Genomic DNA, 13,426 nt, shown 5'->3' with positions numbered 1-13,426 from the left:
TCAATTGATGTGGTAAAAATTGATTTTACTAATAGGAAGTATAAAATACAGAGTATTATATTATTGTATAGCCGTACTCGATATTTAATTTGTGTTAGCAACTTCATTATATAAAATACAAAGTAAAAAGAAGAAGGAATCCTACGAGTACCTTGATTTATTTACCTAGTTTTCTTAAATGCTTGGCTTAGTGTAAAGAGATTCGTATCCTCAATGTCCACGAAGAATCACCCAGAAGATTAGATTAGATGCCTCATCATGCGCTCAAAATTCAACTATTGAGATTTTAAAAGAATTGTCAAAGACTAGCATGAAAGCATGCATAATAAAGCTAAGTAACATTAATATATATTATCGAATATGATAAAACTAGATGAAGCGCGTGCGATGCACGGTTTGTTTGAATTTTTTAATATATTTATTTATTTATTTATGTGCTAAAATTTGTTATATATTTAGATAAAATTTCTGATATCAAAAGATAATATTTTATATTTAATTAATTTAAACTGAGAAATCTCATTCGTCAATTTTTCTTACGTTTCATTTAAATTATTTAATTCTAAAAGAAATTAATAATCTCGTATTTAATTGACTACCACTAAAATTTATTATCCTACATGGCGCGCTGAAAAAATTCAATCCTACGTGGCTCTTTAAAAATTCGGGAAAAAACTCCCCTTTATATATATATATTAGATTGTAAATAAATAAATAATTTATTTTATTAAATACGGGTCCTACTGTTGTGATATATTTACGAAAATGCCATGTTAACTGGACATTTATATTGTTTTATTTACAATTTTGCCATTTGATAAACAAATTTTGTTTATCAACTTGATTAAATGGGACTTCCTCGTTGAATACTTGTAATGATAATTAAAATAATAAGCACACGGGAAAATATAACTGCTAGTAGAGGGATAAGAGGAAGCTAAGTGGCGGCAAAAAAAAAAAAAAAAAACCTTTAAAGCTATGTTCCTCGAACTTTTATATATGATTACCTCATGAATGGAGTCGAATCTAGTCTTACCTCTATGATATAGATATGAATATGTGGCTCAACATTTCGAACAAACACTAATAAACTAAGGTCAAGTTTCATAACATAGTTGAGTTTGACATTTCATGAAATTTTTTCCATGGAGGCGGATGCACAATGCTCCGTGCATCCGTTTTTTTTAAAAAGGCGGAATAAACATTTAGTTGTTCAGTAAGAACATACAGTTAGGGCCTGTTCACATTTACTGAACTGAGCTGAATTGAACTGATTGGAGCTGAACTGAACTGAACTGAACTGATTGGAGCTGAATTGAAGTGAACTGAATTGATTGGAGCTGAACTGAACTGAACTGAGCTGAAATGAATATTTTATGAGAGAGGGAAATTAGAAGCTGGACTGAACTAAGCTGAAATGAATATTTTATGAGAGAGGGAAATTAGAAGTTGAACTGAACTGAACTGAGCTGAATTGATTGTAGCTGAACTGAATTGAATTGAAATTAAGTAAATGTGAACAGGCCCTTATTTTATAAAGAACATCTAACTATATTATAAAGAACATCACATATAGTTGTATTGTAATGAACATATAGTTGTTTTGTAAAGAATATATAGCTATTTTGTAAAAAAAAATCAAACTTAAATGTTCTTTATATATATCTACAGAACATCCGTAATATTAATAAAGAACATGATAATTAAAGGCGGAATGAACATTTAGTTGTTCAATAAGCCTAAAAATGCATTTTTAGTTAAAAATCCAAACCCGACCCGAAAAAAGCACGAATAGCCCGCTATATTTTCCGGGTTTGGACACGAGATATTATGTTTAGGCCCGGCCTGACCCAAATTTTTGATCACCTATAATGATAATATAATGTAATGAACATTATTTTTATTCAACCACCATAATCTAAAGACAAAATTCAAAGACATTTCAAAATAAACAATTAACATTATGTCACAAATAAAAGTACATTATACTGACAATCAAAGAACATGAAGATAAAGAACATTATTTAACATTCTATAACACGTTCTTTTCACTTTAACTGAATGTTCTTTACATTTCTATACAATGTTCCTCACAATTTTATAATATGTTCTTTTCACTTTAACTAAATGTTCTATACATTTCAATACAATGTTCTTTCCGCTTTTTTTTTAGAAGATATACACTATGCAGATCGTGTATCCGCCTGCTTGAACCATGCATTGAACATTTCATACTCGTAGTTTAATAATGTATATGATTAGTGTCATTATTGTTGCATGTACATGATATATATTCTTATCTCTAGGAACAAGAATTATTTTTCATTGTTCAAAGATCCAAGGGATGAAGGGAATGTGTTCTCTCTTGATATTTTCTCTCAAAGATGGAATTTTTCCTCTTCATTATCAAACAAAAAAGTTAGGAGAAGGAACCACCATATAGAATCCTTAGCTTGTCTACAAATGCAACCAAGTAAATTGTCAACACTAGCAAAAAATCAGGCCATGATAAAGATAATCATCTTCTCAGATTGCTTGAATGATATGCTATTGAGTTGATAAAGCTAAGACTCAACCCCCTCACTATTGACATTTATTCAGATGTGATACATGATGTCAACAGTATCAAAACGTGAAACTTAGCTACCTTTTTTTTTTCTTTGTAAAAAAGAAAGATACATCGCACATGAATACAAAAAGTCCGTTTCTCTCAAGACTAAGACCTAATTATCAAAGTAAAGAAAATAAGATAACTTAATGTTTGAAAAATTAGAGGGTCTTTTTGTTGATGACTATCTATTGTGTGACTTAGCGAGACAACATAATACGTTGCTTTATTACGAAAATGCCATGTTGAAATGCAGTTGGGAAATCACACACAATTGCTTTCTATGTGGCAAATTGTCAAACACTTGGTGGGCAGAACTTCTCCATAGCTTGAAGTCTAGAACTCATTTTTCAGGAACATATATTTTACTTCTATTTCCTCTATTTTCATTTTATTTTTTGCATTTTGGTTCTTCCTCCACAACAAGTTTTAATAATTGTGCATTTGTTGCCCACCTAAAATTAAGGGTAGTTTTGTTACGTGAATGTCTCAACTTGTATAAAAATATAGTGAGCTGCAAACGGTAATGATGTAGACGGGATATGATAAACAATTTTGCTTAGTGGTCACCACTGACCACCCTAATACTTTAACTAAGTTAGTTGACATCCACATGCAAGAATTACAGACACTTTGACGCACTCAATTTTAACTATAATTAAACAATTACGACTATCATGCAAACTGCTAATCTTGGTTAAGGGAATTATTCTGTTGTAGAGAAGTTGGCTATTTTGTATGGTGGGCGGTTAGTGAGGAATCTGTCAATGTGTAAGAATAATTTGTCCCTAAAGCATTAACCAACCTCCTCCCTTCACAAAAAAATAAAAATGATTTTTAATCAGATTGGTATATTCTTTTTTCTTTACTAGTTAAATTTATACTAATATCTTTGCCTTTAAATCTTGTGGTATCTCTTCATTGTTCTGCAGTCTTAAACAAGTGTATTGTAGGCTGAAGCTGTTAGCATCAGTACCATGAGTGAAACTTGTATGACAGGAGAGATTGCGAAGGAGATTAGCCTGAAGGATATCTCTAAGAAACTCGAGGAATTCGCTCAGGCACGAGACTGGGAGAAGTATCATAGTCCCAGGAACTTACTTCTTGCTATGGTAAGTTTGTACTAGTTCATTTTGTAGTACGTGTATGAAACTGTTAATTTTTATGTCGTAATTGATTGTGGAAGAACAAAATTGTCATGTTTTAGTAGGCTAGTTTTGTCAGTGTTTCAGAGATGCTCTTCTGAATGATAGCTTTCAATTATGTAAAATCGAACACTTTTACAATTTCATAGTAACCCAATAAGAAAGGCAGCATCTGCATTCTTTGTCATAATTCCCTCATTTCGTTTTAGTAGTCTTTTTCAAAATTACTTGCAACACTTCTTACCAGCTGTTTTCATTAGGTTCAAATTTAAGCTGGTTAAGTTTTCTGGTATCCTTATGCTGCCTAACCTGTTTAGCTCCCGTATTTCTGATGACTCAAGCAATAGTTAAAGCAGTCAATTATGATTTAATTTACATGTCTGGCTTCTACATCCACTTTTCAGCCAAAACACCATTCCTTAGATTAGACTCTTGAGCGTAAGCTAATAAACATGTAAGATAGAGGAATGACTCGTACTCAAAACATGTATTGAGCCTTATCTTGGTATTAATCCTGGTATATCGCCAAATGAATCATTTTTCAGTTATTATGGACTAGAGATAACATTTGATTCACTATCTAGGGGAGCTTAATCCGTCTGATTATGGTGGTTATTAGTTCGTTAATTATGATCCATAGTTCATTACCCTATGGAACCTTTTAGCAGGTTCATCCTCTAATGTCGGTGACAGTGTAGGAAGATTTTCATCACAACAAATTTAAGGTACAAATGGTGTACGTGCAGGTCACTGTTATAGCGCGACACCTAGAAGCAGGACCTAGCTAGATGCTATACAAGTATATGTGGTTGATTGTGATGCCTCGTCATACAATTACTTTTGATGAGGTGAAGTTTCAGGTGACTAAGATTGATGGTGATGTTTACATGATTCTTTCCGGTTGAGTAGTTGGTACTGATATTAGTGCCTAGTGGGGGTTCAAAATAATTCATATATTCTGAGGTGACACTTCCAGAATTAGCAGATGAGAATATTTTCTAATATGAAGATTATAAAGATGCCTTCTCATTTGAAATCGTTTGATTAAAGATACCATGTTAAAATAAACATTTTTCATACCAGGAATTTGTTTGTTGATGCTCTTAATTTCCGTTCTCATCTTTATGTCTATATGCTTTACACTTGTAGGTGGGTGAAGTCGGAGAGCTGTCCGAGATATTCCAATGGAAAGGAGAGGTGGCAAAAGGCTTACCAAATTGGGAGGACTCAGACAAGGAGCATCTGGGTGAAGAGCTATCTGATGTGCTGCTATATCTCATCAGACTGTCTGATATCTGTGGCATAGACCTTGCTGATGCTGCTCTGAAGAAAATGGTAAAAAACGCGGTTAAATACCCTGTCAATACTCAATAGTCTTTAAGGCTGTTGCATTTTTCGTTCAAGATCAACCAATCAAGACATCTATCAAAGTGAGCAAATGGTGTAGTTGAGGAAATGCAACAATTTTATAAAGCAATTTTCTTGGTATTTAATTTCTTTTTGCTATAGTCCAGCTTGAGTTATACCAATCGTGTTCTCAAATGTTCAAGTTTTAGGCTGAAAGAAAGCAATTGTATCATAATGGACATGAACATGATGCAATAGATTGAGCTTGTTTGAAGAATAATTACAGCATTTGATTTACTTTAAACTTTGAGATATAGGGAAGAAATGCTTATTGCATCAAAAATGTTGTAAACAAGCGCATACTTCCCCTATGATCTATGTAGTAGTAGCAAGGTAACAATGGTCGGCGAATGTAACAATCAACAACTTAAAATCAATTCAACTTATTTTTGCTACTTTCAATAATTTGTACTCGTTTTAATTATTTGGTCTAACATGAGATAAGTTGTGTATTAGTACCAAAATAAAGCTTATTTGGTACCAAACTAAGATAACCTGGTACCAAAAATCCAAAATATGAAACTAGCGTGTCCCTTAAGGGGCCGTTTGGTTGGGGTTAATCATCAAAGGGAATGAGAATAAACTGCCCTCATCACCTTTTTTGTTGTTTGTTAGACCATTTTTCCCATTTTCTTTATCCTCTTCATTACCACAAATCCCTCTAAGTTCATTCCCCACCCCCCCTAGACTTTTTCATTCCATTCCCTAGCCACCACCACACCACCATAGCACCACCCTCTTACCTATTCTCACCATCGGAAAATCACCCATCGCACCGCCGCTCCTCCCCTGACAGTCGCTGCACCGCCTCCGCCCCTCCCCTGCCCGTCGCCGCCCTTTCCCTCACCCCGCAAATCTGCCCCCTCCCCCGTAAAACTTCCCACAACCACCGCAAAACCCTAAAAACTCTTCTCCCTCCCCTTAAAACCGTCAGCCGCCTCTCCCACCACCCTCGAAACCCTAGGGGGAAGGGCGGTCGACGGGTTTTACAGCAGGGAGAATGGTTTCTAGGGTTTATTTGGGGCTGAGGTAAGTTTTTCGGGACCGAGGGAGGATTTTCGAGGGGCGGGGATGGCCGGCGAAGGGAGGCGCACGGTGAGGGAGGTGCGACGAGTGGTTTGGTGGCTGGGTGGTGGCGGAAAACGGTGGATAGTGAAGGTTTTAGGTGGCTGTGTGGTGGTGGGATTGGTGGGGCGCATTCCCTTTGTTTTTAAAACAAACAGCATAGAAAATTTTAGCTATTTTCATTTCATTTCTTGTCTTTCCCTTTGTTCATTCCATTCCGATTACCCTGTGCGAACCAAATGACCCCTTAAATTTTGTAAACGTATTACAATTAGGAATTATCGAATTAGGCAATGGATAATTGGACATCCTTTGTTCTCCTTATGTAATACTACGTATGTATTATTCAAATCTGAAGTGAAATACGTACTATAGTAAATAATTGGGCGTTATCCGGTAATAAGTGGGCGTAGTTTAGTACTCGTACCCCAAATAAAGTGCTGAGATCGACTCTTTCCCCCCATTTCTCCAAAGCTTAGCTTATTGGAAGGCAAATAACACCAGTTGCACTTGCAAGAGAGATAAACAGGTAATCACCCTTTTCATTTTATCACCCACATAAGTCTTTCCCTTAAATTTAGATCGATCAACATTTAAATCAAATCCCCAGCATTTTAATTTCATATTTCTTGGTACAATTTGATTAATTTATGCTTCATTGATCATCATAGATTTTGGAATCCGATTCTCTAAAACCCCCTTTTTCATTTCATTCGATTCTTTGCTTTCTATTTTATTTTTACGTAATTAGATCACCTTTGCTTCAATTCTACGCTTTCTGCTGAAAAGGGTACTTCTATATTCCTTTCTTTCTCCTAAATTTTGAATTTTTTAAAAAAATCTTTAGTTATAAGTTTGATTGCTGCAAATTTTGTTGGATCTGATCAGATTGTTGTTGTTAGTGGTATGCTTGTTTATATATTTTTTTTTATGACATTTTGTTGGATTTTGTTTATAAAGTTTGTAATTTATGTGTTTAAGCTTCATTTTGATTGTTTAATTGTTTCATGGTGTAAATAAATGTGTGAATGCAAAATGCTTTATTGAAGTATGTTTGATGTATTGATGATGTCTATTAGTGTTACCTGATTAGCTTATCCCAGCGAATTGCAATCTGAAAAATGAGAATTAATGTGCGAAAGTGGTACATTTTTGGCCTAATTTGACATTAATAGGTAGCAAATCTTGATGCTATAAGATTGAGTTTGCATTGATATGAATGGGTTTGTGTATGATTAATGAAATACTCTTGTAGTTTGACACTTATAAACTTTGACTATTGAGAGTCTTATCAGAGTTTTTGCCAATTTTTACCTTTAGATTTCGATAGTTTAACAATGTGTTGGTAAAAAAAATCGTTTGATCAATAATGTGCTTAAAGTCATTTCTTGGAAAAGTTGAAGTTTTTATGATTGGCTGGTTATCTATGCCGATACAAATATAATATTGCCTGTAATTTGCTGCTTTCTGAGTTGTTGATCAATTTGAACATTTTTATAAACGAAAAGCCATTGGTTTTTTTGGGCGTTGAGAGAGCCACAAAGGTCAATGTTATAAACTTCACTTAAATTCAAAGTTCTTGTTGTTTGCTTGTTGCATTGCTGTGTTGGCCATAATTGTGCTGTGTAGACTCTTGGTTTCAATACTAAGTTTGGGCTTGTTATTATACTCGTTGGTGTAAAAATGCATTTGAACACTAAAAAATTAGAATAAAAAAGAGAGTACTTTTCACTTTTCAGAAGAGAAATCTCCAAACCTAACTTTACACCTCTCTGTAGTGCTTGTCTCAGGCCTAAGTAATGTGGCCTCGTTGTGCTTTAGAGTTCATATCTGGTATGCTGATATCTTTAATAATGTGTTATGTAATTGTTTGGTGCAGTTAGGGACAATATGGAAGGAACTCAAGGAAGTGTCTTTACCCCAGCTTTGGAAGGAATTAAGCTGGTCAAGTCCGAGGATGGAGAAATATTGACCAGGCCTTTCTTGGATGCATGCAAGCACATTCTGCCTGTCATAGGTCCGTCAATGTAGTGTCTGATGTTTAATAGTTTCTACTAGCTTTTAAGCCCAATAGCCCATGCAATTTGCACGGGCTATAATAGGTGATATAAGATACTTATATGACACTCCTAAAGTCTTTATAATGATTATATTCTAAAACTTGAAGTTAAATATATTATTATAAAGAGTCAATATTGTGATTCCTGATTGTAGTATGAAATAACGGAAGTCCCTGCCATATCCACCTCATTTTTTATTACACTTATTCAAATTATATTGTGTACAGGATAATAGTTTTATTACCCAGTGTTTGGAAAAGCGCCCTAAGGCGCGCCTAGGCGCTGAGGCGCAAGGCGATAGGGGGTAAGTGCTTTTTTTGGCCTGGGCGAGGCGATTTTGATTAGGCGCACCTAAGGCGCCCGAGGCGCACCTGAAGCAAAATTCTGCCAATTTTTTTCAATTATTTATATAGTGCGCCTCACTTCAATGAGGCACACTGAGGCGCGCCTTAGGCGCACCAAGGCGCTGCGTATCCCTTATCGCCTCAGCGCGCCTTGAGCTTTTTTATAAATTGTTATTACCTCTAATTTTATAGGGGAAGGAGCTGTAGCATAGTCCCAACCTCATGCATTTCTGGTTATGACTTCACAATATTAGGAAGTTTATGAACTTAGTTTGGACATGAGATATAATTGTTACTTCTTTATCAGTAGCTTTCTATTTGGTAGTTTATGGACTGCTCTTTGTTGATTATGATCACTCGGGTGAGGTTTTAGCTATTAAGGAAGACATTGTTTATTACTTCTGAGTTCTGATTACATTACCTGCTCAGTGAATTAGAGTGAGGGAAGATCCCCCCCCCCCCCCCCCCCCTCCTCTCTTCTTTCCCTCATGTCTGCAATGTTTGGCTGATATAAGCGTTCTTATTTTTATATTTTGCCCGATGCAGACAAATTTGGTGCTGCAATGACACTTGTAAAATCTGATATTGGTGGAAATATTACGGTAAGCTACTTTCCTTCTCAAAATTCTTATGTGCATACTCTTTTCTTTTTTCTTTTTTGCCCATTTTGTGGTTCATTGTTGGGTTGTGGGTTGGGGGAGGGGGGGGGGGGGAAGCTACATATGTAACTCTGTCCCGTGATGCTTCCTTCTTGGATATCTTCTATGAGCCTTCTAGTAGGATTATGGAAAAAGTCTCCTACTTGTATTTTGGTTATCTTCGTTTTTCTATTTTTGTTTTAAGCCTTTCTCTACAGAAAAATGCATGATCACAAGGGAAACACCTCCTATTGAAACTTTTCCTGATTTGAATCATGTGATCTCTAAGCCAAGTTGAAATTGACAAAATTTTGGATGCCTCTATATCTTTCTTAATTTGGCATTGATCAGAAATATTGTTGCAGAGATTGGAAAACAAGTACAACTCAGATCCAGAAAAATTTAAGTATTTGTATAGTATGGTACAAGTGGAGGTTGAAAGTAAGACAGCTAAAGGATCATCCAGCTGTACCAACGGCCTGCTTTGGCTAACAAGGTAGATCATAGTACGATTTCATGTTTGTCTTTCTGTATAATTTGTTGCCTCTTATTGTGAAGGCAGGTTAATACTTGATACTCCACTTCCAAGTGACAAGAGTTGATCATTACGACCGACTTGTTACTTTTGAGTTTTTGTGTTGAGGTGTTGTGGTGAGGCATTGACAATTAGCATCCTTCTCCTTTTACTTTTCTCACTCCTATCATGATCTATGGATTCCTAATCTCTATATCATAACCTTCTGTCTGACCCAGCATGTGATGAATACTGGTGTTATGTGATCATGAATGGGATAAACTTCCTTTTATCAAAGTATTTTCTCTGTTTTTGCAATTGGTAGTGCATGACATTTTGTAATTACTTTGTAGAGCTATGGATTTCTTGGTGGAATTATTCCGCAATCTGCTTGAGCACCCAGACTGGTCAATGTCTCAAGCTTGTACCGACTCCTATGGCAAGACCTTGAAGAAATGGCATGGGTGGCTTGCCAGTTCAAGCTTCTCTGTAAGTCAAGAAATCTTTCCACTTCCAGTTAATAGAGTTCCGTGCCCTTTTATGTGGAGTATTCCTAAAATTGCCTAAGTATGTTTTTCTCTTGTTTGGATGGAGTGTGTTCATATTTTGGTGAAATATATACATAATTTATACTCCATTCAATCAATCAATCAATCAAAGCCTTAATCCCAAAAGTGGGGTCGGCTAACATGAACCAAATTTGATTATTCCGTGTAGTCATCAACATAAATCTTTCTCCTCCATCCCTTACGATCCCAAACTTCATCCTCACGTAAATCCATGCACTTCATATCCTTCCTCACTCCTTCCAACCAAGTCATCTTTGGTCTCCCTCTTCCTCGTTTAATCCCTCCATGGTCCCACTCTTCCACTCTTCGCACTGGTGCACCCTCGGGTCTCCGTCTTACATGTCCAAACCAACGCAGACGATTTTCCCTTAATTTATCTACAATGCCCGCCACACCTACTTTCTTGCGAATAACCTCATTTCTGATTCTATCTCTTAAAGTGTTTCCACACATCCACCTTAACATGCGCATTTCCGTAACCTCCATCTTTTTAATATGCTCTTTCTTAGAAGCCCAACATTCTGTACCATAGAGCAACACTGGTCTTATGGCAGTCCTGTAGAATTTTTCCTTCAACTTTAAGGGAATGCTGCGGTCGCATAACACTCCCGTGGCCGCTCTCCATTTAAGCCACCCTGACTTAATCCTGTAGGTCACGTCTTGATCAATGTCACCATTCTTCTGGATGATCGACCCTAGGTACTTAAAACATTCACTCATGGTCAAATCCTTTCCATCCAAACTCACCACTTCATTGCTTGTCCCCCTCTGAGTGCCAAAACGACATACCAAATATTCAGTCTTACTCCGACTTAGCTTAAACCCTCTAGATTCCAACCTTTGCCTCCATTGCTCCAACTTGACATTAACCCCATCCTTAGTCTCATCCACCAAAACGATATCATCTGCGAACAGCATACACCATGGAACCTCTTCTTGAATTGGTCTAGTTAATTCATCTAGAACCGTTGCAAAATTAAGCCAATTGTAAGCTTCTTTAACATGTACCCATTGCGTGGCATTGTCTATCTATCTTCATTCCAATTGTATGTACAAAGTATTTAGGCAGTTACCCCATTGTTGAAATTTGCTGACTCATAGATAACGCAAAATCTGCTGTAATGGTACCCTGTCTGTAGTGTCAAAGGTGTTTGCCGTATAATTTTCACGGAGTATGAACTGTTCTTGCAGATTGCAATGAAGTTAGCTCCAGATAGGAACAAGTTTATGGAGGTGCTTGGGGGTGATGCTGTCAAGTGCGACATTGAGCAGTTTTTGACCACCTTCAATCCCCTGCTTCAGCAAAACCACAAGTTTTTGGTAAGATGAACTTAAAATAATCAATGATAAATGTGTGTGAAACTTTGAATGTCTTTACAAGTCTTTCTCACTAATCATTTTTTTTTATCGATGTTATTTAACAATGTTGCATAGAGAAGTAGAAGTACCCAAGTTTTACCTCTTCCCAGTCTTAAAACCCACAACTTTTCTTCTCTTTATTAATTTTATTTCTCCAACCATGCCAAAGTAGTCTTTCATTTATAAAATTAGCTGAGGGTACAATTAAGGTATACGTAACATGGAAAAGTATAAATTTCAATTTACTAAATTTATAATGTGGTATCATTTTTTGAGGCGTCCAAAATACAATCATGGCTTATAGTTTTGGGACAGGGGGAGTATGCTACAAGTTGGTGTTGCCTTCACAAGCTATTAGATTTTTTTTTTTTAGCTCTGATTGAAAGTGTAATGTGTAGCGGGAAACACATACGTAGGACTTCGTTTTTTGTTTTCCACTTAAATGTGGTAATCTTTGCAACTTATGCTTGGAATTCTAGTTATATGGCTTGTAATCCTGTATCTTGTTTTGGTGATTTTATGCATTAACTTACCATGCTCTTTATTCTGTTGCTCGTTTTTCCTTCTCGTGTTTCAGGCTAGTGTGGGCTTGGATGACATGAAAGCTTCTTAATGCACAAAGGAAGTTACATTTGAGTTTTAAGTTAGAATTGCACACTTTGAGAATATGCAGACCAGATACTAAAATTCCTTGTTTTCTGTCTATCCTTTTAGGAGGACATAATACGGAGTACACTTGTTCTCTAATATACGAATTACAAAGTACTAGTTACAGAGCCTTAGTGCCTGTTTTTCTGACAATGTAATGTTACCCATCAAGATTGTAAATCCTCGTTTAAGTCATTGCATCTTGTCTTCTGAACCTGTTTTTGATAGTAGTCTAGTTTGTGCATCTTCTTGAAAGTGCATGATTGTGCTCTGGTAGTCCCAACTTCCACCCCCTCCAAGTAAATGTGTTTTTTTTTTTTTTTTTTTTTTTTTTTTTTTTTTTTTTTTTTTTTTTTTTTTTTTAAAAAAAAAATAAAAAATAAATAAACACAAAGGTTCTGAAATGAAATAGGCTAAAACGCTAAATTCATTTTGGACCTCTTAGGCCCTGTTCTTTTGAGCTTTTGGCAGAGCAGGGGTCAGTAGAGCAGAGTAGATTAAATTTCAACAGAGCAGAACAGATTTCAGGATAGCAGAGCAGAGCAGCGTCGAGCAGAGCAGATTTCAGGATAGCAGAGCAGATTTCGACATTATTATTATTATTATTATTATTATTATTATATCTTAAAAACAAAAGTCATACAACCTACAATAAATTAGTGGGAAGCCGAGATACAATCTGGGCCCCCACTCCTCTAGCTATAACAAAGCCTACCCTAGTGAAGATATGAGCTGCAGCACGAGCCCCAATGTCTTGCGTCGTCGAGAAACCTCTGAATCCACTTCAGCAACGCAACAACCTCCTTCTCTATTTCCCCAAGCGAAGAAAAGGAGAAGGAAATGAAACCATAGCCAATTGCCCGACAACGAGCTTCATACTTAACCCGCTTCCGATGAGCTGCATCAGCCACAACCCGTCCAGGAAAAAAGTCAGATAACCCTGTCTGTGTCAAAAGAGAAGACCCTGTGAAGCCGACACATACATCACGACCACGATCCCATGAATAAAGTAACACATCGACAGGTCTGAGGGCCCCGTCATTCCCTCCAAACAACCCTTTGTCAACCT

General features: G+C 36.2%; 2 protein-coding genes across 3 annotated transcripts; both read left to right on the top strand.

Annotated features, from left to right (window-relative positions):
• Window positions 1–3,180: 3,180 nt before the first annotated feature.
• Window positions 3,181–5,502, top strand: LOC145564158 (uncharacterized). The gene is made up of 2 exons (XM_081624496.1): window positions 3,181–3,720; window positions 4,903–5,502. Exons 1-2 carry the CDS (start codon window positions 3,586–3,588, stop codon window positions 5,125–5,127), a joined length of 360 nt encoding a protein of 119 aa, XP_081480622.1. The 5' UTR covers window positions 3,181–3,585; the 3' UTR covers window positions 5,128–5,502.
• A 1,102-nt stretch (window positions 5,503–6,604) lies between these two features.
• LOC145562560 (glycolipid transfer protein 1-like) lies at window positions 6,605–12,555 on the top strand. 2 transcript variants are annotated; one of them, XM_081622866.1, is made up of 7 exons: window positions 6,605–6,754; window positions 8,105–8,242; window positions 9,176–9,231; window positions 9,633–9,763; window positions 10,135–10,270; window positions 11,542–11,670; window positions 12,287–12,555. In XM_081622866.1, exons 2-7 carry the CDS (start codon window positions 8,116–8,118, stop codon window positions 12,320–12,322), a joined length of 615 nt encoding a protein of 204 aa, XP_081478992.1. In that variant the 5' UTR covers window positions 6,605–6,754; window positions 8,105–8,115; the 3' UTR covers window positions 12,323–12,555. The 2 variants fall into 2 exon arrangements, with proteins under 2 accessions (XP_081478992.1, XP_081478993.1); XM_081622867.1 differs by lacking the exon at window positions 6,605–6,754 and adding an exon at window positions 7,015–7,129.
• The last annotated feature ends 871 nt before the right edge of the window (window positions 12,556–13,426 follow it).

This window comes from Chenopodium album, chromosome 10, assembly GCF_948465745.1.
Source record: "Chenopodium album chromosome 10, dcCheAlbu1.1, whole genome shotgun sequence".
Classification (NCBI taxonomy): Eukaryota; Viridiplantae; Streptophyta; class Magnoliopsida; order Caryophyllales; family Amaranthaceae; genus Chenopodium; species Chenopodium album.
The sequence above is the reverse complement of the archived record's forward strand: the minus strand, read 5'-3'. Positions and strand labels throughout refer to the sequence as shown.

Bases quoted from the DNA above. Each gene is read 5' to 3' on its own strand.
- LOC145564158 (XM_081624496.1), top strand. From the start codon at position 3,586: ATGAGTGAAACTTGTATGACAGGAGAGATTGCGAAGGAGATTAGCCTG. The intron at 3,721-4,902 runs GTAAGTTTGTAC...TTACACTTGTAG, and splicing joins GGAACTTACTTCTTGCTATG to GTGGGTGAAGTCGGAGAGCT.
- LOC145562560 (XM_081622866.1), top strand. From the start codon at position 8,116: ATGGAAGGAACTCAAGGAAGTGTCTTTACCCCAGCTTTGGAAGGAATT. The intron at 10,271-11,541 runs GTAAGTCAAGAA...CTGTTCTTGCAG, and splicing joins TTGCCAGTTCAAGCTTCTCT to ATTGCAATGAAGTTAGCTCC. The intron at 11,671-12,286 runs GTAAGATGAACT...CTCGTGTTTCAG, and splicing joins AGCAAAACCACAAGTTTTTG to GCTAGTGTGGGCTTGGATGA.